The 24,103-nt window shown below is 36.1% G+C and overlaps 1 protein-coding gene across 1 annotated transcript in view; it reads left to right on the top strand.

Moving 5' to 3' along the window:
* The window catches only part of MS3_00010050 (uncharacterized protein), a 73,627-nt gene extending 68,549 nt beyond the window's left edge, over positions 1 to 5,078 (top strand). Inside the window, exons 18-19 of the mRNA XM_051218384.1 lie at positions 852 to 1,987; positions 4,745 to 5,078. Of these exons, the coding sequence (XP_051073123.1) occupies positions 852 to 1,987; positions 4,745 to 4,775 (1,167 nt within the window). The 3' untranslated portion in view covers positions 4,776 to 5,078. The remainder of the gene's footprint in view (positions 1 to 851; positions 1,988 to 4,744) is intronic.
* The last annotated feature ends 19,025 nt before the right edge of the window (positions 5,079 to 24,103 follow it).

Raw genomic sequence — 24,103 nt, forward strand, 5'->3', positions numbered from 1 at the left:
ACTGAATTCTTCAGCTGTATTTACCCTTATTCTAGTTTAAATGTTTTCATTGACATAAGAACTCAGTATATTCTATTTCAGCTTTTAGTGCATTATCCATCAGGCTAATATATTTCATATGTATTGAATATCAACATTTTAATCTACTTGTTGCCATATTCACGAGGTTGATATTCAATCATTAATATGAATTACCAATATATACTGATCTAAAAACAGTCTTGAATGCGAAGAATGTGGGGAACACAAACACATATATCAATTCGCTTTTGAGTTATATTTCTTTTGATTCACCATTAAAAACCTGGAAGCACTGGAAGGCCGTTCCGTCCTACTGTGGGACTCCTCAGCAGTTCGCGTCCACGATCCCGCTTCGCGAGTCTTGAACCCAGGGACTTTAGCTTCACATGTGAGCACTTAACCTACTAGACCATTGAGTCGGCATCCAGCGGTGTTAATGTCCAACCTAAACCAATCCACGAAACCGCGCGACCACCTTTCATTGTGCTGTGGCACATAACTGTCTCTTCCCGACATGGATTAGCTCCATTTGTCACAGCTTCCCTCACGAAGCTATTCACCAGTGAGCACATGGCTATTATCACTATACGGTTGTGGAGACTATCAAATTTTTTTATTGCGATCATGAACCGATTGATGTTAGACCACCATTGAAAAACCTGAAAGCACTGGTCCGCCGTTGTTGGACTCCTCAGTTATGTTCATCCACGATCCACTTTATAATCTCTACAACCGTATACTGATAATTATGTTGTTTTTTTGTGTTTATTTACCGCGATATCATACTGATTCATGAAACTTGTACTTCATTCATCATTTTTCTTTTGTAGCTAAATAATGAATTTACTAATGATTGTATTCATTCAACTATCAGTGAAGATCCTAAGAGATTAGATAAATGCAATATTCATCAATCATTAATAATGAATCATTCATATAATATACAAAAATCATTCAATTGTATTAATAATAATCTTTATGAAATTTATCAAATAATCATTAACAATACAAAATCTTTAATTGAAAATACTACTGCTACTACTACTACTACTACTACTACCAATACTACTAATACTACTACTAAGAATAATAATTCATATTACAAATGTGTAGATAATGAAATAGAAAGTGTAAATCAATCAACAAGTATTATACTATCAACATCTACACTACTAACAACTAATTGTTATTTAAGTAATAGATTATCATTTAGTCAATTAATCATTGAATTAATGATAGCTTATTTAATGTTAGAAAATAAACACAAATTTATTGATATGATTCAAATAATCAATAAAAATCATGATCATAATCAATATTATGATAATCATTGTTATCAAAATATTAATTTAAACAATATATCAACAGATGAATTGTCTAGTTTGAATACATCATATCCATATCCAACTTCTATTGTACATAATCCTTTGCAACAACAACAAGAACAACAGCAGCAGCAACCACTACCACCACCACTACAACAACAGCAGCGGCAACCACCACCACCACCACCACAACAACAACAACCCTCACATACTATTGATGGTAAATATAACTATCAAACATTACCAATATTTAAACAATCATCTAATAATTCCAATAATAGTCTAATAAATAATCATTATAATTATAATGATAGTACAATTCAAACGATCAATTACAATCCAATGACACAATCAATTACACATTCCAATAATGAATGTTTACAATTATTAGATCAACTTATTAATCAACCAATGAATTACTCAAAACATTTATATATTCATTATATATGTCAATTTATACGTTATTGGTTACCATTATGTAAATTAGATGAATTAATTATTCATTGTAGATATTCTTTAGTATCATTTAATGATATAAGAAATCAATTAAAATCTATCATTAAATTAATGAAATTAACATCTATGACATGTCAATTCAATAAATCGATTATTGATGAAACATTGATTGATTTAAATGAAAAGTAAGTTTCATGTAATGAATTCCCTTTATGAATGTATATAAAGTTAGAATGAATATAGATGAAGAATAATATGAATTCATTATATTTTATGGTTTCTCATCAGCTAATAGGTTAGACATTATTATCGTTGGATGTGTGACTTATTGGTGTGGTAGGTTAAGTTTTCGTGCATGAGACTAAAGGCCTTAGGTTTGAATACCTCAAGCGGGATCATCAATGTGCGTTCCTGAGGTGTCCAACAATAGGAAGAAACGGCCGTCCAGTGTTTCCAAGTTTTCAATGGTGGTCTAACATCAATCGGTTCATGATCTCAATTTTACATTGAGGTAAGATATAGTGTGGAACAATTGACATAAGTGAATGTAAAGGATTAGAATGACAAAAGTTACCAATAATAACTATACATACATGTGTACAAGAACAGGTCAGAGGTTATTTGGTGTTAGAATTAAGAAAATATTAAGGATGGGTGATGTAATAGTTGAGTGGAGTTCAGAGACAAGATAAGATAAATGTGATAATTTTAGAGGTAATGATGGGTGTATATGATATTCATGGAATTAAAAAAAGTGATACGATAGGTTACGTAATAACTGAATAGAATTTGAAGAGTTCACATAATTTAAGAGAAACAAGTGAGTAGGTATATATGAGTGAAGGGTTGGTTTAAGAATGAGGTAATGGAAGACAAATATAGCACAAACTGAACATTAACAAAATAAAACTAATGACCAGAAAGTTGAATTACCAGGGTAGTAATAGGTTTATAACTGTCTCTTTTCGAATACATAGATCAGGTTTGAGGTTTTTATCGTGATTGCTTCAGCAAAACGGAAAAGCCGAACTTCTTTGTCTGCTAATAATTTTAAAAGCATGAGGGATGTCAAGTAAATACCGAGCTATTGCACTGCTGAAAGATCTTGTTCCTTGTAGTCTCAATTTATTTGGAACATTCTCAGAAATGCGAACATGTACTCTTCTCTCGGTTCTTCCAATGTATGTGCTTTGGCACGTACATGTAAATTGGTAAATACAGTTGGAGCTACTTAGAAAAGAGGACTTGTCGATTTAGGTTTTGAAAAAGAGCAAGAACAAAGATTCTAGCAGAATAGCATGAATTCATTTTATTTCGTAGGTTCTCGTCAGCTGCTTACAACCTGTGATATTTAAAATTCATAATTACATAATGGGTTTAAATTGCTAACTGAGTATTGTAAATATATACCTAATGTGAGAGAATATTCTTATCAGTTTGTCTGTGATCCTGCAGATGTTTCCCATGTACGACAAAACTATCGACTTGCTGATTTTCTTTGATTATGCGTTTGATTATGGTTTTAATAAACGATTATTGATATAATCTTGTGGGTTATCACTATACTAAAACACATACATCAGTTTTTTCTCTTATATTTCCGTGTAATGATGCTGTTGTAATGTATCTTCTTTATATTGAATAGCATTTATAAACAGCCCATTTTATAAGCTATTAGGTTGCTACTGTTATGATGGAATATTTAATTAGCGTGGATCGGTTCCTTATGTATTTAAGTTTCCAGTTTTCCTGTATTGGTTACGGTCATATCCAAAAATAGTTGTTTATTGTCGAATTATGTTTCTAATATGAATTTTATATCACACAATACGTTAATTGATCACATTGTGAATCTTTTCTAGTTGGTTTCGTTTGATGATGACAAATGTGTCCTATACAGAACAAATCCAAATATTTGGTTTGATCACGGATAAAGCTGAAAATTTCAGCCTTTACATTACACATCCTACAATGAATCTAGATACCTGGAATCGAAACAGGACTCGTTTTCTTTGTTTGTATGCTGTTCTATCGAACTGGAAATAGGTTGTTAGATGCAGGTCGATAATTATCATCCACTCACTGAGAACTAGAACCGACGGTAAATAAAAGGAGTTATAGCGAGAAGCCATGACCAGTGAGGTTAAACCATATCGAGTCTGAAGCTGTGGCTCATTTAAGATAGTGAAAGTTATTTGCGGAATATCATGAATTGATTGAAGATAGACATGTGCATCAAGGGTTTCAGGTTCAGTGGTTTACTAGTGAAGCGTTCATTTACGAGACGAAAGATAATAGGTTCTACCCCCTCTGATATGCCCATGAATGCACACTGCCAAGAAGTCTCAAACTACTACGCAACTGATGCCCAATGCTTCCAAGTTTTCATCAGATATCTAACTTAGATTTGTAAGTTGTCCTAGTAACATTCAAAAATCTTTACAACTTCCATACTAACATGCTAATCGTCATTTCGCATCAAAACAATTAGAAGCGTATTAATGAATCTCAGTGGTTGAGATAATTAGTCAATTGAAGCTAGACTACCATAGAAAACCTAGAAACACTGAACGGACGTTTTTTCCTATTATGGGACTCCTTAGCAGTGCGCATCCACGACCCTGCCTCATGAGATTTGAATCGGTCTCGCGCGCGAGCGTTTAACCTCTAGACCACTAAGCCAATCAGCATCCAATGGTGTTAATGTCTAACTTCAACTAATCCACGGATTTGAGCGACTCATCAACAGACCTGGCTGAACTCCACTGGTCGCTGCTTCTCACTAGAACTCCAGGATATACCTCTTGGAGCCAGTCACTAGCGAGCATATATTGATTAGAACTAATTAATGAATTCACAATCTATTATTATTATTATTTATTATTATATAATTATTTCGTATCACATTTTGCTTATTATTTATATATTGGTTTATATTTTAGCCAAGATGTAACAAAACTAACTCAGTCTTAAATGATGTCATCATTTACCATTGGGAACAATACACAAAATTTCTGAATTACACTTGATACAATAAAAGATTCTTTGTATGTACCATTTAGTTCATCAATTAAATTGTATAAATATGATAAATAAGAAAGCTGAACATTAATTACATCATAAAATATTGTACAGCGAAAAATGGGAAAATAAAAAAAAATACAAAAAAAGAGAACAAACAATTTTACCATCCAATCGATATAAAGTGTAAAAAAAATCAATGATCATTACTTTTGATTAATTTTTTTGTACAAATACACATTTTCTTCTCGAAAATACTTCTCTTTTTTGTTTTCTCTTTTTAGTTACATCATCATAATTGATGTGTGTATTTATACATAACCACTTTTATGAATCCGATGTCCGTCTTGTTGTGTTAATGAGGTATGGCAACTTGGACCGATACGTATATGTGCCTGGTCCTACGTTGTAGCTGACTGACTATGTATAAATAGGTCATAGGAAAAAAAACAGAGTTAAACATTGTGATGATATTATTGTTGCTTGAGAAAGCAAAAACAAAAGAGAGAAATGAATATAAGCCTTTGTTGAAGCGTCTTTTAAAGCTTAAGGTTTGGTATGATGCAATTGGCATTAGAAAGAATTTCACTTAGAAACAAACATGTCTAAACGAAAATAGATAGTGGCTAGCAGTGGAATTCAGTTTGACGCGCGTCTCGTCCCATATGAGACTCGTCAGCTGGATGGACCTGCATCTCACATTTGATGTTCATTCTGGGACTCAAACCCAGTGCCGTTCGCTTCAAACCTCATTGTGTTTTGTCTGCTTAGCTATTGAGTCTTGATAGCCACTTGCTTGTGCGATGGGATGAAGTTTAAATTCACTTGGTATTGTTTTTACTTGCATCTTCCCATCGTTATTTAGAACTGCGATTGATCAGTCTACTGTTGGCTATATTGAGGCAATCCTCACAGGATGCACGTATGCCAACATGATGCTAATCAATTACAGGCCTAAATAACAATCGGAAGATACAAGTACAACAGCGTCTAGTGAATTTAAACATGTTTAAAGCCTTTTTATATGATCTTAACGATAATCGAATGTTATTTATTACAGATTAAGGTATACATGCTTGGAATCTTATTAGAATAGAAAAGTAATCGGCGAGACCATAAGGTATGGACGAGCCAATGAGAAGTGTCTGAGGGTCTTCAAGCTCACAACACCAATCCCATTGCCTGATGCTCACGTACGATCGGTTCACAGAGGATTTTACAGAAAGCGTGATAATTGAGCAGCTACAACAAATGGGACTACTAAGAAATTCTTTTCTTGTGGCTGTGGTAATCAAATGACTTGTGGACCTTGTACAGACTACTGTGATGATTTTATCTTTCAATGTAATATGTGTCGAAGGGAGAAGTCTGCAAGAATAGGGGTTTTGCGCTCGTTCCAAATTGAGACTAAGGTAAATTATGACAATTGTAGCGCGCTGGTTAACCAAGGCACCAGTAACCCTGGCTGCAGCCAAGCACTACATTATATACGGAGGATTGAAGAGCGTACAGATATCTACATAGAATTGGTTAGCTGCATCATATCGTTATCCACAAGCGGCATTTTGTGGACTCAACAACCGGTGTGCACACAAACGATTTGGAAGCTATATGGTCGAGGTTGAATGAGTTTCCAAAGGCCCAATATTATGAAGCCACAAGGTGTTTTACCTCTACGGTATGTATTACGATTTCAGAACCTCTTTCGAACCTTGTGAAATTTTGAACTATGTAAAAGTAGTGTTTTATGGTATTCTAATTGTTGTATGAACTAGGAATTCCAAGATTAACGCAATTCAATTAAGAAGACACAGGCACAAACGAATGTATTGTATTTAGAATTCGAAATCAAGCATTCAACCAGTACAAAGGTATCATTAGTTTATTCAAACACCACATCCGCCAAAAGTTAAATTGGAGTCTAGGTGTTTGTAATCAATCGTACGTCTTCTTCTCAAATTCATCCTGAGTCTGTCTGACATTGTATTGGATAAGGATTCTGTATTATCTAGAATATTCTCATTAGCATTAGAATTAACAATCGAAATTGGAACTGACTCACCTGGTACCTAAAATTGTATTTGATCTACATGTCGACTGTGTGTACTTACGTCATCGATGTCTAGAATTCTCACCATCGATTTTCCGACATTCTTCAGAACAATACCCGTAGATGGTCGACGATCATTTCCTCGATAGTATGTAACTTCTGCAGACTCCAAACATCTCATATTCGACCGAAGAATTCCTCCTTTCAATAGCTTCGCTGGAGTCTCCTTCGTCACCGAATGTCTGGCATTTCTATATTGCAATAGAAAGGTATCTGCTCCCCTCTCCAGCTCATTAAATGTTGAAGGGGCTATAGAATCAATAGCAGTCTTTAATGTCCTAACAAAATTCTCTGCCTGACCATTAGAACACGGATGTCTGGGAGCAGTAAACAGATGTTTGCACCCTATACCGTTCAACCAGGTAGTGACTGCATCTGCAGCAAAATGTGAGCCATTATCAGTCACCAACACCATGGGAACCCCTTCTCGACTAAACACCTTTCTTAATGCTTGTATTGTGAAATCAGAATTTGGTGAAGTTGTAAAAAAACTTCAGGCCACTTTGAAAAAGAATCAATGACTACTAGTGCGTAGTATTTACCAAGAAATGGTCCACAATAGTCAGCATGAATCCTCTGCCAGGCCTCAGACGATACTGGCCATGGCACCCACTTCGAAGGATGATTTTTCAACTGATGACATTTCTCACAATTGTTTGCCGTACGACATATATCTGCATTTATCTCTGGCAACCAGCATATGAGCCTTGCCAAAGACTTCATTTTCTCAACACCTAAATGACCACTATGAAGATCTTCAAGAACAGATTTACGCAATGAAGGAGGAATGACAACACGATCATTTAAACACAGAATACCATCAGGAGTAGTAGATAGCTCATCCCGCTTTGAAAAATAGATAGGAAATCTACGTTTCAAATTAGCATTCCAACCTCTCCTTATAGCACTGAGTATACATCCAAAATATCTACGCGTTTCTCTAATGAGATCTGAACGTCTCGCTGGTAAAGGTTGCACTAACAAACAATCCGAAGTATTAATAGGTTTATCTTGTAATGACTGTCGAGAAATGTAATCAACATGTTTAATCTGTTTGGCACTTCTGTGCTGAACCGTATAGTCATATGCACTCAAAGCAATAATCCATCGCTGAACCATAGCTGCTGAGGAACGTGCTAAGGATTTTTCGGGATGATAAATAAACTTTAAAGCTTCATGATCAGTAACAATAGTGAATTTCTTTCCGAATACATATTTATGAAGTCTTTTAACAGCCCAAAACACAGCTAATGCTTCCCGCTGAGTCTGTGAATATCCTTGTTCAGTAACAGTAAGTTTGCGTGAAACACAAATAACTGGTCTACCTTCCTGTTCCAAAACTGCACCAATTCCCACAGGTGATGCATCAGTAATAAGCACAGAATGTACATTAGGGGAGTACGTTCGAAGAACAGCATCACTTTGAAGAAACTTCAGTAGACTTCGTAAGCATGACTGTTGTTCCTCACTCCATTTGAATGAATTGTATGTTAAAATATTAAATAAACAATTTGCACGACAAGAAAAATTAGGAATAAAACGGGAATAGTATTGAAGAGCACCCACTAGTGAACGTAATTCTGTAAGATTTTTCGGAGACGGTGCATTAGTCAGTGGAGCTGGTCGTTTCATATCTGGTCTAAAACCATTACCATCAACTAGGTATCCAAGGTATTCAAAACTAGATACACAAAATGAACACTTATTTGGATTCACTGTAATATTCTTCTCAACTAAACGACGCAATAAAGCAATAAGTCTCTGGTCATGAACTACCTTATTAGAACCATGAACAATGAGATCACCTTGATTAACTTCAACACCTTCAAGATCACTAACTACTTTATTCATAACTTCCTGAAATATGGCTGGAGAACAACTTAGACCAAATGGAAGGAAATTGTATTTGAACAGACCAAAAGGAGTGTTAATTGTCGTCAAAATAGATGAAGATTCATCTAAAGGAATTTGAAGATAAGCATCTTTTAGGTCAACTTTCGAGAACACTTTAGAACCATGAAGTCGATTTAGAATATCTTCAGCTTCTACCGTCGTGCACGTTTGCTTCAACAAACGGGAATTCAGAGTTAATCTATAGTCACCACAAATTCTAGGGGTCTTGCCGTCCGACTTCAGTGGCGTAACAATAGGAGTACCCCATGCTGAAGGCTGAATTGGTTCAATTATGCCTTTCACACACAAATCGTTTAATGTCTTATGTACTGCTTCTCGAAGACCATAAGGAATTATTCGTCTTTTAAGAAAGACGGGATCACCCTGTACTTGAAGTTTTATAGGCTTAATTTTCATACCTCCACTGCACTTAGTACACATAGCTATCAAATCTTTAAGTAAAGTATCAGAATTTTCTTTAGAAACTAAGAAGGACAACTCCAACTTAAGCCTTTTCAAATTCTTTAAACCCAATATTGACAGTCCTGTTTCGCTAACTAAAAATTCACAAGGTATGTATGAAGAATTATCATCTCTGATTAGCAATTCACAACATCCTCGTATGGGCAGTCTGTGTCCAGTAATCCCCAGTATTGATACTTCAGTGGGTCGTACAACAACGTTAGGATCTAAAGCTTTCAAGTTCTTGAATGAAATAATGGACTCTATACTGCCTGTGTCCAGAATAAAGTCATGAAATGAACCAAGCGATGTATATAGTCGCTTCTGAATATGAGCATTACCTTTCGAAATAGTGGACAAAGACAAATGATCACTAGAAACATCCGAATTATTGAAATTTAAATTACAAGATTTAGTACAGCTTGAAGCAAAATGGACAGTAGCTTTGTATACTGACTGAATGTATCCTACCTTACCACATTTAAAACATTTAGCATTACGAAATACACATGAATTGCGAGCATGAAACTTTTCACATGATAAACATTTACCAAACCTCATCTCACCTTTGTGATTTGCTTTGTAATTCCTCGTTGAAACACCTTTCATAGTTACACGAGAATAGGAATCACTGTTAAATGAACACAAGTTTGATTGACCCTGAGATTGTAGTTCATCACGACGACTAAGCAAAGTATTAGAAATCTTCATCGAATGGATATCAAGTTCATTGACTGCTTCGAAGTTAATACATGCAGTTCTAGCATCTTGAAAGGAACAGTTTGGCATTTTTAACGGCTCTCTTTCCAAACTCGGTATGTTAATTCCTGCAATTAATCGATCTCTCAGTTGCACATGAAGTTGATCACCGAAATTACACTTGGCAGCTTGTTTCTGTAATTCAAGGATGAATTCCCGAGCCTTTTGGTCATTTTGACGAACCATCTTATGAAACTTCGCACTTTCACGGCATTCAAAACTGGTGCATTTTACATGACTTAATAATAGCTCTTTAAGAGTTGCATAAGGGAAGGAGATAGGTTTTTCTGGATATGCCAAAGTTTTTAATAAGCTGTACGCTTCTCTCCCAATGAATGTCAGAAAATGTGCCACAATTTTATCACCTTTAACATCTTTCTTGGTCATGCTCCAGATTTCAAACCTTTCCAAGTAATCCTCAAAAGCTTCAGGAGTTGAATGAATATCTAACTTTTCCATTGCAGGCTCCATCGCGACGCCAATATGGTATTCTAATTGTTGTATGAACTAGGAATTCCAAGATTAACGCAATTCAATTAAGAAGACACAGGCACAAACGAATGTATTGTATTTAGAATTCGAAATCAAGCATTCAACCAGTACAAATGTATCATTAGTTCATTCAAACACCACATGTTTCCACTCTAATTCTTTGATTTTTTATAGTATACTTTTACTCTAAACTAGCTATTTTCTGATTGGCTAATATTCCTTAAGGTCGCTCAGGGTTTGTTCAAAGGTCGTCCATAAACTATAGTCTCACCGTCAATTGATACGAAATATTACTGATTAGAAGATGATCTTGGACAGGATTGAAGATTCGTACTGTTGGAGTATTCGATTCTAATATCCCCAATTTATATTGGGGATTTTAACCGATTTCACAACATGATAAAATTCAACTTCATAAAAACCTTATCAAATTATTATTGTCATAGTCACTAATTATTTAATATTATAGTTTGCATTTACTATTATTTTCTTCATTTTGTTATTATAGGAATTTGTCATTGTTGAACTTCTATACAATATCAAGGTCTAGTCATAGTTAAATAAGCATTGAAAGCCAGAAAGCCCTGAACACCTGCTTATTATTTTAGTATGGGAATATGAATCGAACCCAGGACCTTTTAGTTTCATTGTAAGCTCAGTGGTAACTTCTCCGACTGTGATGCTGGGTGACATGGGATCGAATCCATCAGGGAGCACCAGTCCCCTCAATATTGCAGGTACACCTTGCTGACGAGTGCTAAGTAGCACGAAACTTGGGTCCAGGGTTTCCTGTCGACTACCTTCAACCACCATCTAGCACTTGACGTTTAGATCACCCAGTCATTATCTAATAGTTTACATGTGCAAATTGAATCAATACACAATGTTGAGTGTCCATCATCGATTACCGCGGATGATATTTGTCTCATGTATGATACGATGAAAATTCATTTTGTCTACAACAGTTTACGTATATTCTTTATAGTTGGTCGTCTATATCACAGTGTTTATTTCATAATGAAAGCAAATTTTCGAATGAATATCTTTTTCACCTGGTAACTAGATTAATTTGTACGTGCTTTTCATGAAACAGCTTTTATGAAACGACATTTTGTTTAATTAAATGAAAAAAGATATATTGTATGCGTAAGGTTTAGAGCATGTGAACTGTAATGAATTTTAACTTGATTCAGTATATTTTTATGCTTCACAATCATTACTGATAAATATTTGCCCATACTTGAAGATGACTAAATTAACCATCTTAGTGTAAAAAAGACAAGATTTGAGTTTAAAAAAATCACACCAAGATGTATTGGACTTATGTTTCCCTTGGTTTGAAATTCTTCAGTAGTTAACATCTATGAACTGACCTAGGATCGAACCTAAGACTTTTCTTGATCATCTTTGATGTTCTAAGTTGATAATAATCAAATTCCTTTGAGTTCAAATAGGACGGAGAATCCAAGTAGCACTGAATTAGTGACTATATAGGAAGCTGACATCACTTATAAGCTGATTGTGATTTCCAAGAATCTGTAGAATACATCCACTCAGATAGCCGTTCATAACATTTCTACCTTGAAGTAATTTGTACATGAGGTGAGAGGAATCAGAATCTTCTTTTTTTAGTCCAAAAGGCATGGTTTACGTTAGAACCATGATGGGTATCATAAGTGAAACAGGTAAATTTGAAAATCTCACAGGCCTATGAACTCTTAAGCAAACCTTATGTCTCCTAAACAAATAAAAGAATATCGTATGGTGAAGAATTATTAATTAGGCGCCTGTCACATTTATTTCTTCAGGATGCTGAAGCCTACATTGATAATGAGTTTGAAATCAGGATTTTTTCAATTGTTAGCCACACCTACATCTATCAGGGTAATTGAAAATCTAGGTGTTGGATCCTACTATTCCACATTTGTGAAACTATCATAATTATGTAAAGGCAATAATTAGAACATCCCAGGAAAATGTTATTATATCACTTCCGTAGGAAAATATTGCACTTTATCACCCTTACTCATGAACGCGGTCTACCTTTTATATATACCTTCATATATATATATATATATATATATATATATATATATATATATATATATATATATATATATATATATATATGCCCCCGAATGCCCTGGCACGGCCGAGAGTGGGGAGAGTCCGCTCTACCTCTCGAAATACTCTCACACGGCCGCGCGTATACAGCCTCTTCCAGGGAAGTCCTACTCATTGCCTTCTCGTCAAGGGGGTGTTGTTTACGAAAATGAGAGGACGAAAAGCGAATGTCCGGCGCTTTAACCGGATTCCAAACAAATGGTGCACATGGGCTCCAGTATCCTGAGGGAACAAATGGCGTATGAACCAATCGTTGGTCACCGGCTACCATGGGATTGCATCTCCTTACGATGCTCCACTGCCTTATGGGTTAGATCTTTAGGTCAAAGGCTCGGGGAGTGGCCCCTAAGAAAACCACCTGCTTCGGTTTGGGCACCCGGGCAGTATCACAGCCCACACACAAATGATGAACTCTTTATGTCTATGGAAATTACTTTTCTCGCTTCGAAAAACAACCAATTGATTCAAATTATTATCATTACAATTATTGTCGTTATTAATACTATTATTATTATCACCATTATTATTATTATTATTATTATTATTATTATTATTATTATTTACCACATTATTCATCCTCTTTTATACTTATACAGCGGCTCGTCTTTGGTGGAAATCCGACTGTATCTAAACGTTCTCGAGTCACTGTCCGGTTGAAAATTGTATGTTACCACCGAATACGAGAACTGAAGCAGTTTTTCTGAAACCACGTGCACCATTCAAACTGGCTGCCTTCAACGTTCACACACTTATGCAGGTCGGACAACAGATAGGGCTGGCAATGTATTTGGAAAGTCTTAATATTGATGTTTGTTGTCTATCCGAGACCCGTATTCAAGACTCTGGCGAAGTACTATAAATTCGCTCTCCATCTGTCGCTTCAAAAAGCTTGTTTTAGGTGCGCTTATCCGGGGACCCTGTGGCGTCGTCTGGTCTTGCTGGCGTTGGTGTCGCACTAAGCGCTAGAGCTGAGGCAGCACTAGTCGATTGGATCCCCATTAACAGTCGGTTATGTGTTGTTAGATTAGAAAGTTCCATCAAAGTGAGAAGAAATCGGCGTGAGAAACGATGTCTTTTCGTCATCTCCGCCTATGCCCCGACAGATTACAGCCCGGATGCAATCAAGGATGAGTTTTACCACCAGTTATCTGTTCTTCTCCAGAAAGTGCGTTCGACAGATATTGTGGTACTAGCCGGAGACTTGAATGCTCAGGTCGGGCGTCTAGGCACAGAAGAGAGTCGTTTAGGTGGCCGATGGGGACTCGTTGATCGCAGGTCAGATAACGGGGACCGTCTACTGCAACTTTGCACAGACCACAACCTGTTTCTGGCCAGCACTAACTTTCGTCACAGTCATCGCCGATGTGCCACCTGGCGTCCTCCCTCTGCATCTCAAGTCTGGACTCAGATTGATCACATCGCGATCAGCTACCGCTGGCGTGGTTGTGTACAAGACTGCCGCTCCTTTTGGAGTACCTATCTGGACTCTGACCATGCCTTGGTCTGCGCCAATCCTGCCTTACTTTTCAGTGGACAACGAAGTGACCACCATCAACGGATTGATATTAGCAAGCTGGTTGCAACTTCTGTTGCAAGTAAGTATCGAACCGAGCTAGCCTCTAGGCTAGCTATCACTCCACCGAAAAGTATAGATGAGCATTGGTTGCAATTGAATGACGCCATGAAAATGGCGGGAACGGTCAGTTGTGGGTTTGCGAAACGTCCCTCTTTTAAGCACTGGGTTTCTTCTGGTTCCTTACAACTCATTGAAGCCCGTCGGTCTACTCCGGGTGACCATGAGTTTGACCATAAACGAAGGATGTTACGTAATGAAATTGGGCAAAGCTTGCGTAAGGACCGAGAAGCCTGGTGGTCGAAGCGTGCTAATGAGCTGGAAGCAGCAGCTGCATCTGGTAACTACCGGAAGCTCTTCCAACTCATCCGAGCCACTGGCAGCAAGAGGTCTGGTGTGAGTGAAACAATCTGCGAGGATGATGGGATGCCAATCACTAACATCCATCGACGTCTTGGACGGTGGGCAGAATTTTTCGAAGGGCAGTTCAACTGGCCTGCTGCTCCGGCAACATCGGTCGGACTGTCCTGCCCTCCATGGTCGCTGACGACTGATCCACCAAACGAGGAGGAAGTCCGTAAGGAACTCCAACTCTTGAAGCGTTACAAATCACCTGGCCCAGATGACTTACCTCCGGCTCTTTTTAAAGATGGTGGTGACTTTTTGACTAAGGAATTGACGACGTTGTTTACAAAGGTTTGGGAACTAGAGAGTGTACCAACGTCATGGAATGAGTCGATAGTTGTCCCTATCTTTAAAAAGGGTTCACGTCGTTCCTGCAACAACTATCGGGGATAAGTCTTCTTCTGATTGCGTCCAAGCTATTGGCTTCCGTCATACTTCGTAGGTTGTTCAAAACCCAAGAAAGATTGACTCGCGAAGAGCTGGTTGGTTTTCGTTCTGGTCGAGGATGTATTGATCATATCTTCACCCTCCGCCAAATGTTAGAACACCGTCATACTTTTCAAAGGCCAACAATCTTAGTGTTTCTTGACATCAGGGCTGCCTTCGATTTGTTGGATAGGACTGTTCTCTGGAATTGTCTATTGAAGAAGGGTGTGCCTGAGAAGTTTATTAACATCCTAAAAGCCCTATATAAAAACACCTCAGGCAGAGTGAGGGCATACAACCACCTTTCTCCATTGTTCCATTCGAGCAGTGGGGTTAGGCAGGGTTGCCCAATCTCACCATTCCTCTTCAACTTTGCCATCGATGACATTCTGGAAACAGCTCTGATGAATGTAAGTAATGGTGGTGTGGATCTGTTGCCTGGAGAAAGACTTCTCGACCTTGAGTATGCGGACGATATTGTCTTACTGTGCAATAATGCCCAAGGCATGCAATCCGCACTTAATCAGTTGACAATCAGTGTCCGTAGGTATGGTATGTGCTTTGCACCTTCGAAGTGCAAAGTACTTCTACAAGACTGGCAGGATTCCAATCCTGTACTCACTCTGGATGGTGAGCAGATAGAAGTAGTCGAGAAGTTCGTGCATCTGGGTAGCTGCATAAGTGCTGGTGGGGGTGTGAGTGATGAGATCAATGCACGTATAGTGAAAGCCAGAGCGGCTTATGCCAATCTGGGCCACCTTTGGCGCCTTCGTGATGTTAGTCTGGCTGTAAAAGGTCGGATCTACAACGCGTCGGTGAGAGCAGTTCTGCTCTATGCTTGTGAAACCTGGTCTCTCCGAGTTGAGGACGTTAGACGACTCTCTGTGTTCGATCATCGCTGTCTCCGAAGGATTGCTGACATTCAGTGGCAACACCATGTTAGTAATGTAGAGGTTCGGCATCGTGTGTTCGGGCACAGAGATGATAAGGCAATCAGTGTCACCATCTTGAAACACCGACTTCGGTGGCTTGGACATGTTCTACGAATGTCGTCCCAGAGAATTCCACGTCGCGCATTATTTGCCGACTCTGGGACTGGTTGGAAGAAGCGGAGAGGTGGTCAGTGCATGACATGGTGTCGTGGTATGAAAGAAAGCTGCAAAGGACTGGCTTCTGTCGGTCCTTCACGACTCCCTGTTTGGGGTCCGAGAGATGGTGCTACACAATGGCTAGAGACGTTATCAGATATGGTTCAGAATAGAAGCCAGTGGCGATCCTGCTGTAACCTTCTTTTACTGTCTTCATAAAAAGTGGTTGTGTCTCCCTTACCTGAAAGATTTCTTCTGATTGTACCTCGTTACTACCACATTACCTTACACCAATCTCTTCGTTATTGTTCCCTTTTTCTTTTGCGCTCCTTAGTTTTTTTTTATATTTCTCTTCGCATTCTCATTGTTTTGTGTGGCGCATATATATTGGCGCTCTCTTGTACCAATGTTTATGTGTTCAAATAAATAAATTATATATATATATATTGAAAAAGATTTTTTGGAGGCTACACTACCGTACAAATCTCGACAAAATGAATCCTTAAATCTCTGAGAAAAACTTTATACCCAATGAAGTTTCGTATTTCCTTCTCCAGTAAGCCTAATATAAGTGTGTTAGGTATAAACTTTTCTTTCGGTCACACCGATGTACATCTATACGTTTACTTGCTCTTATGAGTCAAGTTACATTGGCCTTACAAAGTAAACACTTTCCCAATGCATCTCAGAACACTATCTGAAATAGCCATTGAATGACGACTTCATAACAATGCAAGAAAAGTTTATCAACAGTAGGCACATTAACTTAGAAGAATCACCTTTCCAAATAATCTAGATAGCTGAATAAATGGGATCGAAAAAAGATCGAATCAAAAACTTATGTTTTAAACCCTGAATATTAAAGTAACATGTGACATTTACCGTCTTTACGTGGCCTTAACATCGTCTTCATTATGATTTCCTTTTTCTGCTTATAATTATTATATTTCCATCATTATTGTATTGTACTTCCTAATCCGTGATCAGTTATCATTATCAGTATACAATTTTTCTCAGAATTATTATCCAACTCTTACTTTCACCAGTACGTTTTTCATTACATCTTTATATCCATCATATAAACAATTATCACTACAAGTTTTGACTAGTAAATTATTTTCATTATCCCATTCTTCATTAACCTTTAGATTATTATGCAATTTTCTTTTGATACATAAAATCACAAAACATTTTATTTTGTTAACTTTAGAGCAAATGATTTCGTCGAAAAAAGTTAAATCTTCTTCAGTGTAACCCAATATTTTGCCCGAAAATGAAAAGTCTTTTTTACTTATGACTTTATATTTGTTATTTATTACGTAAGAAAGAATAATAGTAATTTCGGTGAGACTATAATTTATGGACGACCTTTTAGCGACGCTGAAGTGGACTTGAGAGAACAACTTCTAATTAGGACTGAATAAAGGTTATAAAGCAGTTAGAATTCTCATTTATAGTTGATGGTTAGGCTTTAAAATTAGATTTAGGGTTTTCATCACGAACTGACATCAGCTATAATGCCCAAAGTCTATTTGGCCAAATGTATGAACGAATTCCGCGCTAAATTCGTGAATCGTTATCTTGTATCTGATTGGGTCGTCCATAAATTGTAGTCTCGACGTAATTTCTTTATTCATTTAACTCTTATCTATTACGTTTTACATAATTAATTAATTCAATTTTAACATATATTTATCCGTAAAACTAAGGAAAACCGAAAACATAAATGATGGGACTGTTTTTCTTCTTTAAAAAATAACAACACAAAAAGAAACCTTTTTTTATTGCTTTAAGCAATTAGTCTCTCTCTCTTTCTTGGTATGTGCAATTTTCTCAAATGTTTTAGATATTTACAAAAACATTATTTCGACCATAATTGATTTTTTTCATCGATACAATCACTGAGAGGTTAGATGGTTGTAGATAGTCAAGACAGGAAACCTAAGAATTAGATTTTGTGTTTATTAGCATTTATCAGTGAGGTGTACCAACAATCTTGATGAGATTTGTACTCAAGAGAGAATTTAAACACACACTATTCAGGTTCACAATGTGAAACATTAGTAATAAGATTTTTGAAGTACGATTAAATGCTTATAAGATAGAGATATTTTCAGATGATTGGTCACTGAGTAGTGGCCTATGTCATTTTCATCTAGTTCGTTAAATGCTGGTCAGATTTTATTATTCTAAGTATAGTGTAACCACTATTTTAAGTGACTTCACATCATTCAGTTGATTGAAGATACTTACTTACTCCTCGTGAAGGAGCATAGGCCACTCACCAGCATTCTCCATCCAACCCTGTTCTGGACAATCCTTTCCAGCTCTTCCCAGTTGTTGCTCATCTTCATGTTTGCTTCTATTTCCCAACGTAATGTGTTCTTTGGCCTTCCACTTTTCTGCTTCCCTTCAAGATTCCATGTTAGGGCTTGCTTTGTGATGCAGTTTGATGATTTGCGTAATGTATGTCCTATCCATTTCCATCGTCTCTTCCTAATTTCCTCTTCAATCGAAAGCTGGTTTGTTCTCTCCTAGAGAAGGCTGTTGCTGATGGTATCCGGCCAATGGATGTTGAGTATCTTGAGTAGACAACTATTTATAAATACTTGTACCTTTTTGATGATGTTTGGTCGTTATTCAGTGATCAAGTTGTGGCAAACAGATTGTTCAACTAGACTATTTTTAAAGTTTTTTTAAACAAATATAATATATGAGGAATCCCAGTTTACATTATGCATTTTCATTAGTCTCATGATTTATGATAGTATGATGCTTGGGTAATATCTTAGCATCGAATTAAGACATGTGTACGATGTTCATTGTTATTTGTATAATGATTTTCGGCTTCAATGTAATTATGGTATATTTCTATATTCCTTTTTAACTTTTATATCAAAGACTGGCAAACATATTGATTAAATAGCCACAGGGATCTAGAAACGGAGTTAGTTTAACAATGTGTAGATTTTCGATAAAGCTATTGATATTGCAGCATTTATGACTGAAACTAACATTGGATTATACAGTTATTATTGTAAATAATATCACTAAATCAATGGGATGAATTCAATAGTGTATAAGTTTTCACCAGTATGATGTAACAATAAGCAACTTTTCTTGTCTTTTTAAGCATCATACTAACTCTGTGTTTGTGAGTTAACATCTGAAGTATATACACGAGAACATTAGCTGACAAGTGTAAGCGAATTCTAGAAAATAACATTTTTAAATGAGAAATATTTCAGATTGTCAAACGTTTCATCTTTCAATAATGAATAGAATTCCATCAATATTCCATGTATAAATAGTTCAGCCAAGTTGCTGTCAGCATTCAGGTTTGTTAGCATCATCTGATAGGGATGAATAGCTGATACAATTTCAAAAGAAAACAAAAGAGATGTCTATCATATTTTTGATTCATTCTAAAAATTTGAAATCTGACGACTGAATTATTGAGTAGATTTCGACAAAACAATATGTGTTTTTTTTCCCTGAGTTGCTTATTTACCAGATCTTAGTGAATTTTAAACATCACGTTTTCAACGTTTCAATATAAACTGCTATATTTCTGTAAAATACTTTTAAATTATTGAATTTCTACCTACTTTTATGAACGCTTTCACATGACTATATGCCTTACATTTAGCCGACGATTGATAATCTCTAAAGTTGAAATCATGAGTGGATTGAAGCTAGACCACCATGGAAAACCTAGAAGCACTGGGCGGCCGTGGTTAAGCGCTCGAGCGCAGGACTGATAGGTCCTGGGTTTGAATCTGGAGAGGGGCGAGGTCATGGATGCGCACTGCCGAGGAGTCCTATACCCGAACGAAACGGCTGTCTAGCGCTTCCATGTTTTTTATGGTGTTCTAGCTTCAATTGACTCATGATTTCAACTATTGAAATTACTAAAATCTCCACAAAACCCCTTCTGATAATTTCTAAAGTATGATTTCCTGTACCACATAAACAATTTGTCTATTTTTTATGTCTACTGAAATATAAACTAAGGTACTACATACTATCAAGTTGTATAAAATTAGTCTATTATATTAACTTCAATCATTTCATCAAGTCACATTTGAAATTATCGAGGGTTTTTCAATGATCAAATTTGTGCTATAGATTATTGATGGTCTAATGAAATACATCTATAAACCTTACTTCATGAAATCGTTTAGAGAATAGACCATACCTTATTGTAATGTTGATATAGTGTAGTTTCTCAGACACAATTCATGAACGAAAGTCTCCAGAAAATACAAATTCACTGTCTGAATAATTTCAATGATGCATATCGTGGAGTTATGGAATGGCCTTGGATCTTTTTTTAATGTTCTTTGTATAATTTTACTTAATAACGTTATGTGAGTTCGTCAAATTTTATGAATTCCTTTTAGCTGCTTACAACTGGGTAACAATTAGAAGAACTTTATTGGCAATAAGAAGAACACCACAAAAATGATGCATAATTAATCATATTGGATAAAAATCGTTTAAATGAATAAGACATATTAGTTATGATGTCTTGATATAAAATACATGAAAGAGATAAGAAAAGTACGCCAAATGGTCTGACCATCTAATTTCTTCATTTCCCACTAATGTGCATTGTACATCCTGTCAACAGTGGAAGCCAGGGCTATTAGACCATGCAACGAGCGAATTTTTTAAACCAGTGAGCTGGTATTAAATAGTTTAGAATTTTTATTTTAACAATAATGTCGTAAATGTAACCTGTTCACCGCAAAGCCTGGAGGTCTTAAGTCTAAATTTTGGTGAATACTTGAACCAGATTTCCAAAAAGTCACAATATAAAACAGAACAGGTAATGGTTCCTACCCCTGACATTCTCCATTGTCATAGTAATTACCTATCTCTTTTTCGAGCTAGGTGAACTCCATCAATCACAACTCATCAAACAATCGCGTTTACTCCGTGTACTGTTAATTAAACTTCAATCGATTGAAGTCAAACGTTTATATCAGTGGATTCCTGTGCATTCATCTACAGGTTAAACACTCGCGCACGAGATCGATGGTGAGTTCGTAAATGCGTGCTGCCGAGGAGTCACATACTACGATAAAAGATAAAACATCTGCTGAACGCTATCAGGTTTTCAGAGGTTGTTCTAACTAGATTGGTTGGTTATATCAAATAGTTGATTAATTTTAATTACTTATGATTCCATTAAACTTTATCATGGACTATTGTTTTTTTAAACAAATTACAGTAATGTATCTAAATTATTGACACTTTGCTAACTGACTTACTTACGCCTGTTACTCCCAAAGGAGCATAGGTCGCCGACCAGCACTCTCCAACCCACTCTGTCCTAGGCCTTCCCTTCCAGTTCGGTTCAATTTTTATTCATTTTTCTCATGTCTGCTTCTATTTCCCGACGTAATGTTTTCTTCAGTCTTCCTCTTCTCCTTCGGCCTTGAGGATTCCATGTGAGGGCTTGTTTTGTGACGCAGTTAGGTGTTTTAAAAAAATATTGACACTAGTTGTCTGAAAATATTTGGCGGCAGGTTGACTCAATTGTTTGAAACACTTTGAGTAATTTGAGTGCCTGATGATATTTTTTTCAGATGTTCTCTAATGTCTGAATGACTTGAGTTCCCCTCTCTATAGAAATTCTAGATAGCATGTTAGGGAAAAAATAGCTGATATAGCTAAACATAGATAGATAACTTAACAAATTAAAATAGGAATATGTTTAGTGTGATTTTATTTAAACACTGACGTCACTCTCAGTGAACTAATTTGCTTTAAGATGAACCGTTTTGTGTTCAAAATAACTTAGACATTTCTAGGTTGACCACATGCAATAAGGAAACAGATAGTCAAAATCAAGAGTTAACCTTAAAATGGCAATTAAAACCGACTGCATATTCCTAATTTACTTAATTTAGGCGTTCTCAGCCTACTTATATCCGCATAGAGTTCACTGCTTTTCTAGGGACACTCAGTCATCCAAATGAAGATCAACAATATTCCTCAGCTTCTTACGAAGTAAAAAAATGGTATTATAAGTGATTTCTATTAATTTTCATGATATATGTACACGAAAGTTATGAAAAGTCAATAAAATGACATTCCGAGATAATCACCTAATACCAGCATAATTGGAATCCCTGATCCTAGGAAAATATGTGTTACTCACTTAGTCAACATTAACTGAGAGTTTATTTCGGATTTCAAATTGTTGTAAATTTGTATTTTGTATGAAATCTGCATTAAAAATGCTACGGTGATCATGGAAGCCATAATCCTAAGTGCTTTCTTTCTAATTCAATTTTTCGCATGATCACATCTCTTTTCCGATTGATTGTCACTACTTTAATTCCTTAGTTTTCTGCATACTTGAAGGTCATGTTTTCATCACACTATATCGTGAGTTGCACCGTTCCAAATTGTTCTGCCTGATTCTGTTTGAATATCGAGTTTGTCTTACACTTAATCTTGTTCTTCAGTTAGCGGTTATTTGTTGAAGTGGTGTTTGCTGGCTGTAGTTATTAGTGATATGATGGGAAGAAAAGTCAAATATCGATTGATTTACTCATTATGAGTTTTATCCAGTGTAGTATTCGGTTTTGTATAATATACGATATTCTTTTGTTCAATTGAGATGAACCATGCTCAGCATGTGATTTGTTTTAACTGAGTACTTTTTTATTTATGTGAGTTCGTCCTACAATCAATATGTAAATGAGTGTATTTTTGACTAAGGTCGTGGTCGTGTTTTGGGGGTTAATAAATCTTCACTTATACCAGTCTATGTGTTCTTACTTTCGCGTCGTGAGAATTGCGGAGGTCCCTCGTTTCAAGTATAAGTGATGAGCGTTTCCGACCCAACAATCAGTGACGACCAAAACAACCAGCATTCAACTGACAAGTTATAACAAGTAAGTTCTTAATAGAATCATTCGTGTTAGTATAGCAATGTTATCCAAATAGAAACTCCGATAAACTTGACTATTCTTGTCAAGAAATAATAAAACAATGTAAGAGTTTTAGGTTCTTCACCTTATAAAACATATTACGTTACGTCATGATGCTAAAAGATAGTTCTCTAATCAGTCTAATGTAGTTAAGTGACTAAGTTAAGGTACCTCCTGCACCGTTACAATTCTATGACGAGTTGTTGTCTTAATTTAGAGTGGAAAATATACAAACACCTTTAACTTTTACATTAAGACAAGCCAATCGCTTGAATAATCAGTGAAATGTAAACATCATAACAACAACAAAAACTAGTTTGCTTTATTTGTCTCATAAAAACGCTGAGTGTTTATTGACATAATAAATAATTTTTGTTAAAAAAACATGGATGAGCACAGTAAAAGTTTGAATAAATGTTACTGAGGATAGATTTACAAAAAGTAGCAACGTATTTCCGGTTTGGGTGTAATGAAGGATAACACAAGTGGGGATAACCGAATGTATTTGAACACAAAGTTACAGAACATCTTAGCAAAAATCTAAGAACCATACAGTAAATTCTTCATTTGTAAAATGTCAATCAATTGTCTCAAATTTGACTGTTTCTTTTGCAAATGTCAATCAGTCGTCTCAGACTTCACTATTCCTTCACTTCCACAGCGATCATTCTCTGTTCTCGTTCTCTTTTCTTTGATCTTCTTAACCTTCTGTCTCCAGCCATTTCATTTTTGATTGATGGTACATACTACTTATATCTGTCGACATCAGTAACACACACCACATCGGCATAAACCTCTACAATCTTCAGCTAACACTTTGGAATTTGAATTCCATGTTTTTTTAATCGATCGTATACTCATGAATTACTTTGCTAGCAAGTATAATGAGAGAATTAGAGTCAAATTGTGTTGTGCTTACATCATACGTCTCACCAAGGAATAATTGTTACTCAGTGATTTTGATTATATTTGTATGATATACAATAAATAGTCAGTACAAC

This window comes from Schistosoma haematobium, chromosome 1 (genome assembly GCF_000699445.3).
Source record: "Schistosoma haematobium chromosome 1, whole genome shotgun sequence".
NCBI lineage: Eukaryota > Metazoa > Platyhelminthes > Trematoda > Strigeidida > Schistosomatidae > Schistosoma > Schistosoma haematobium.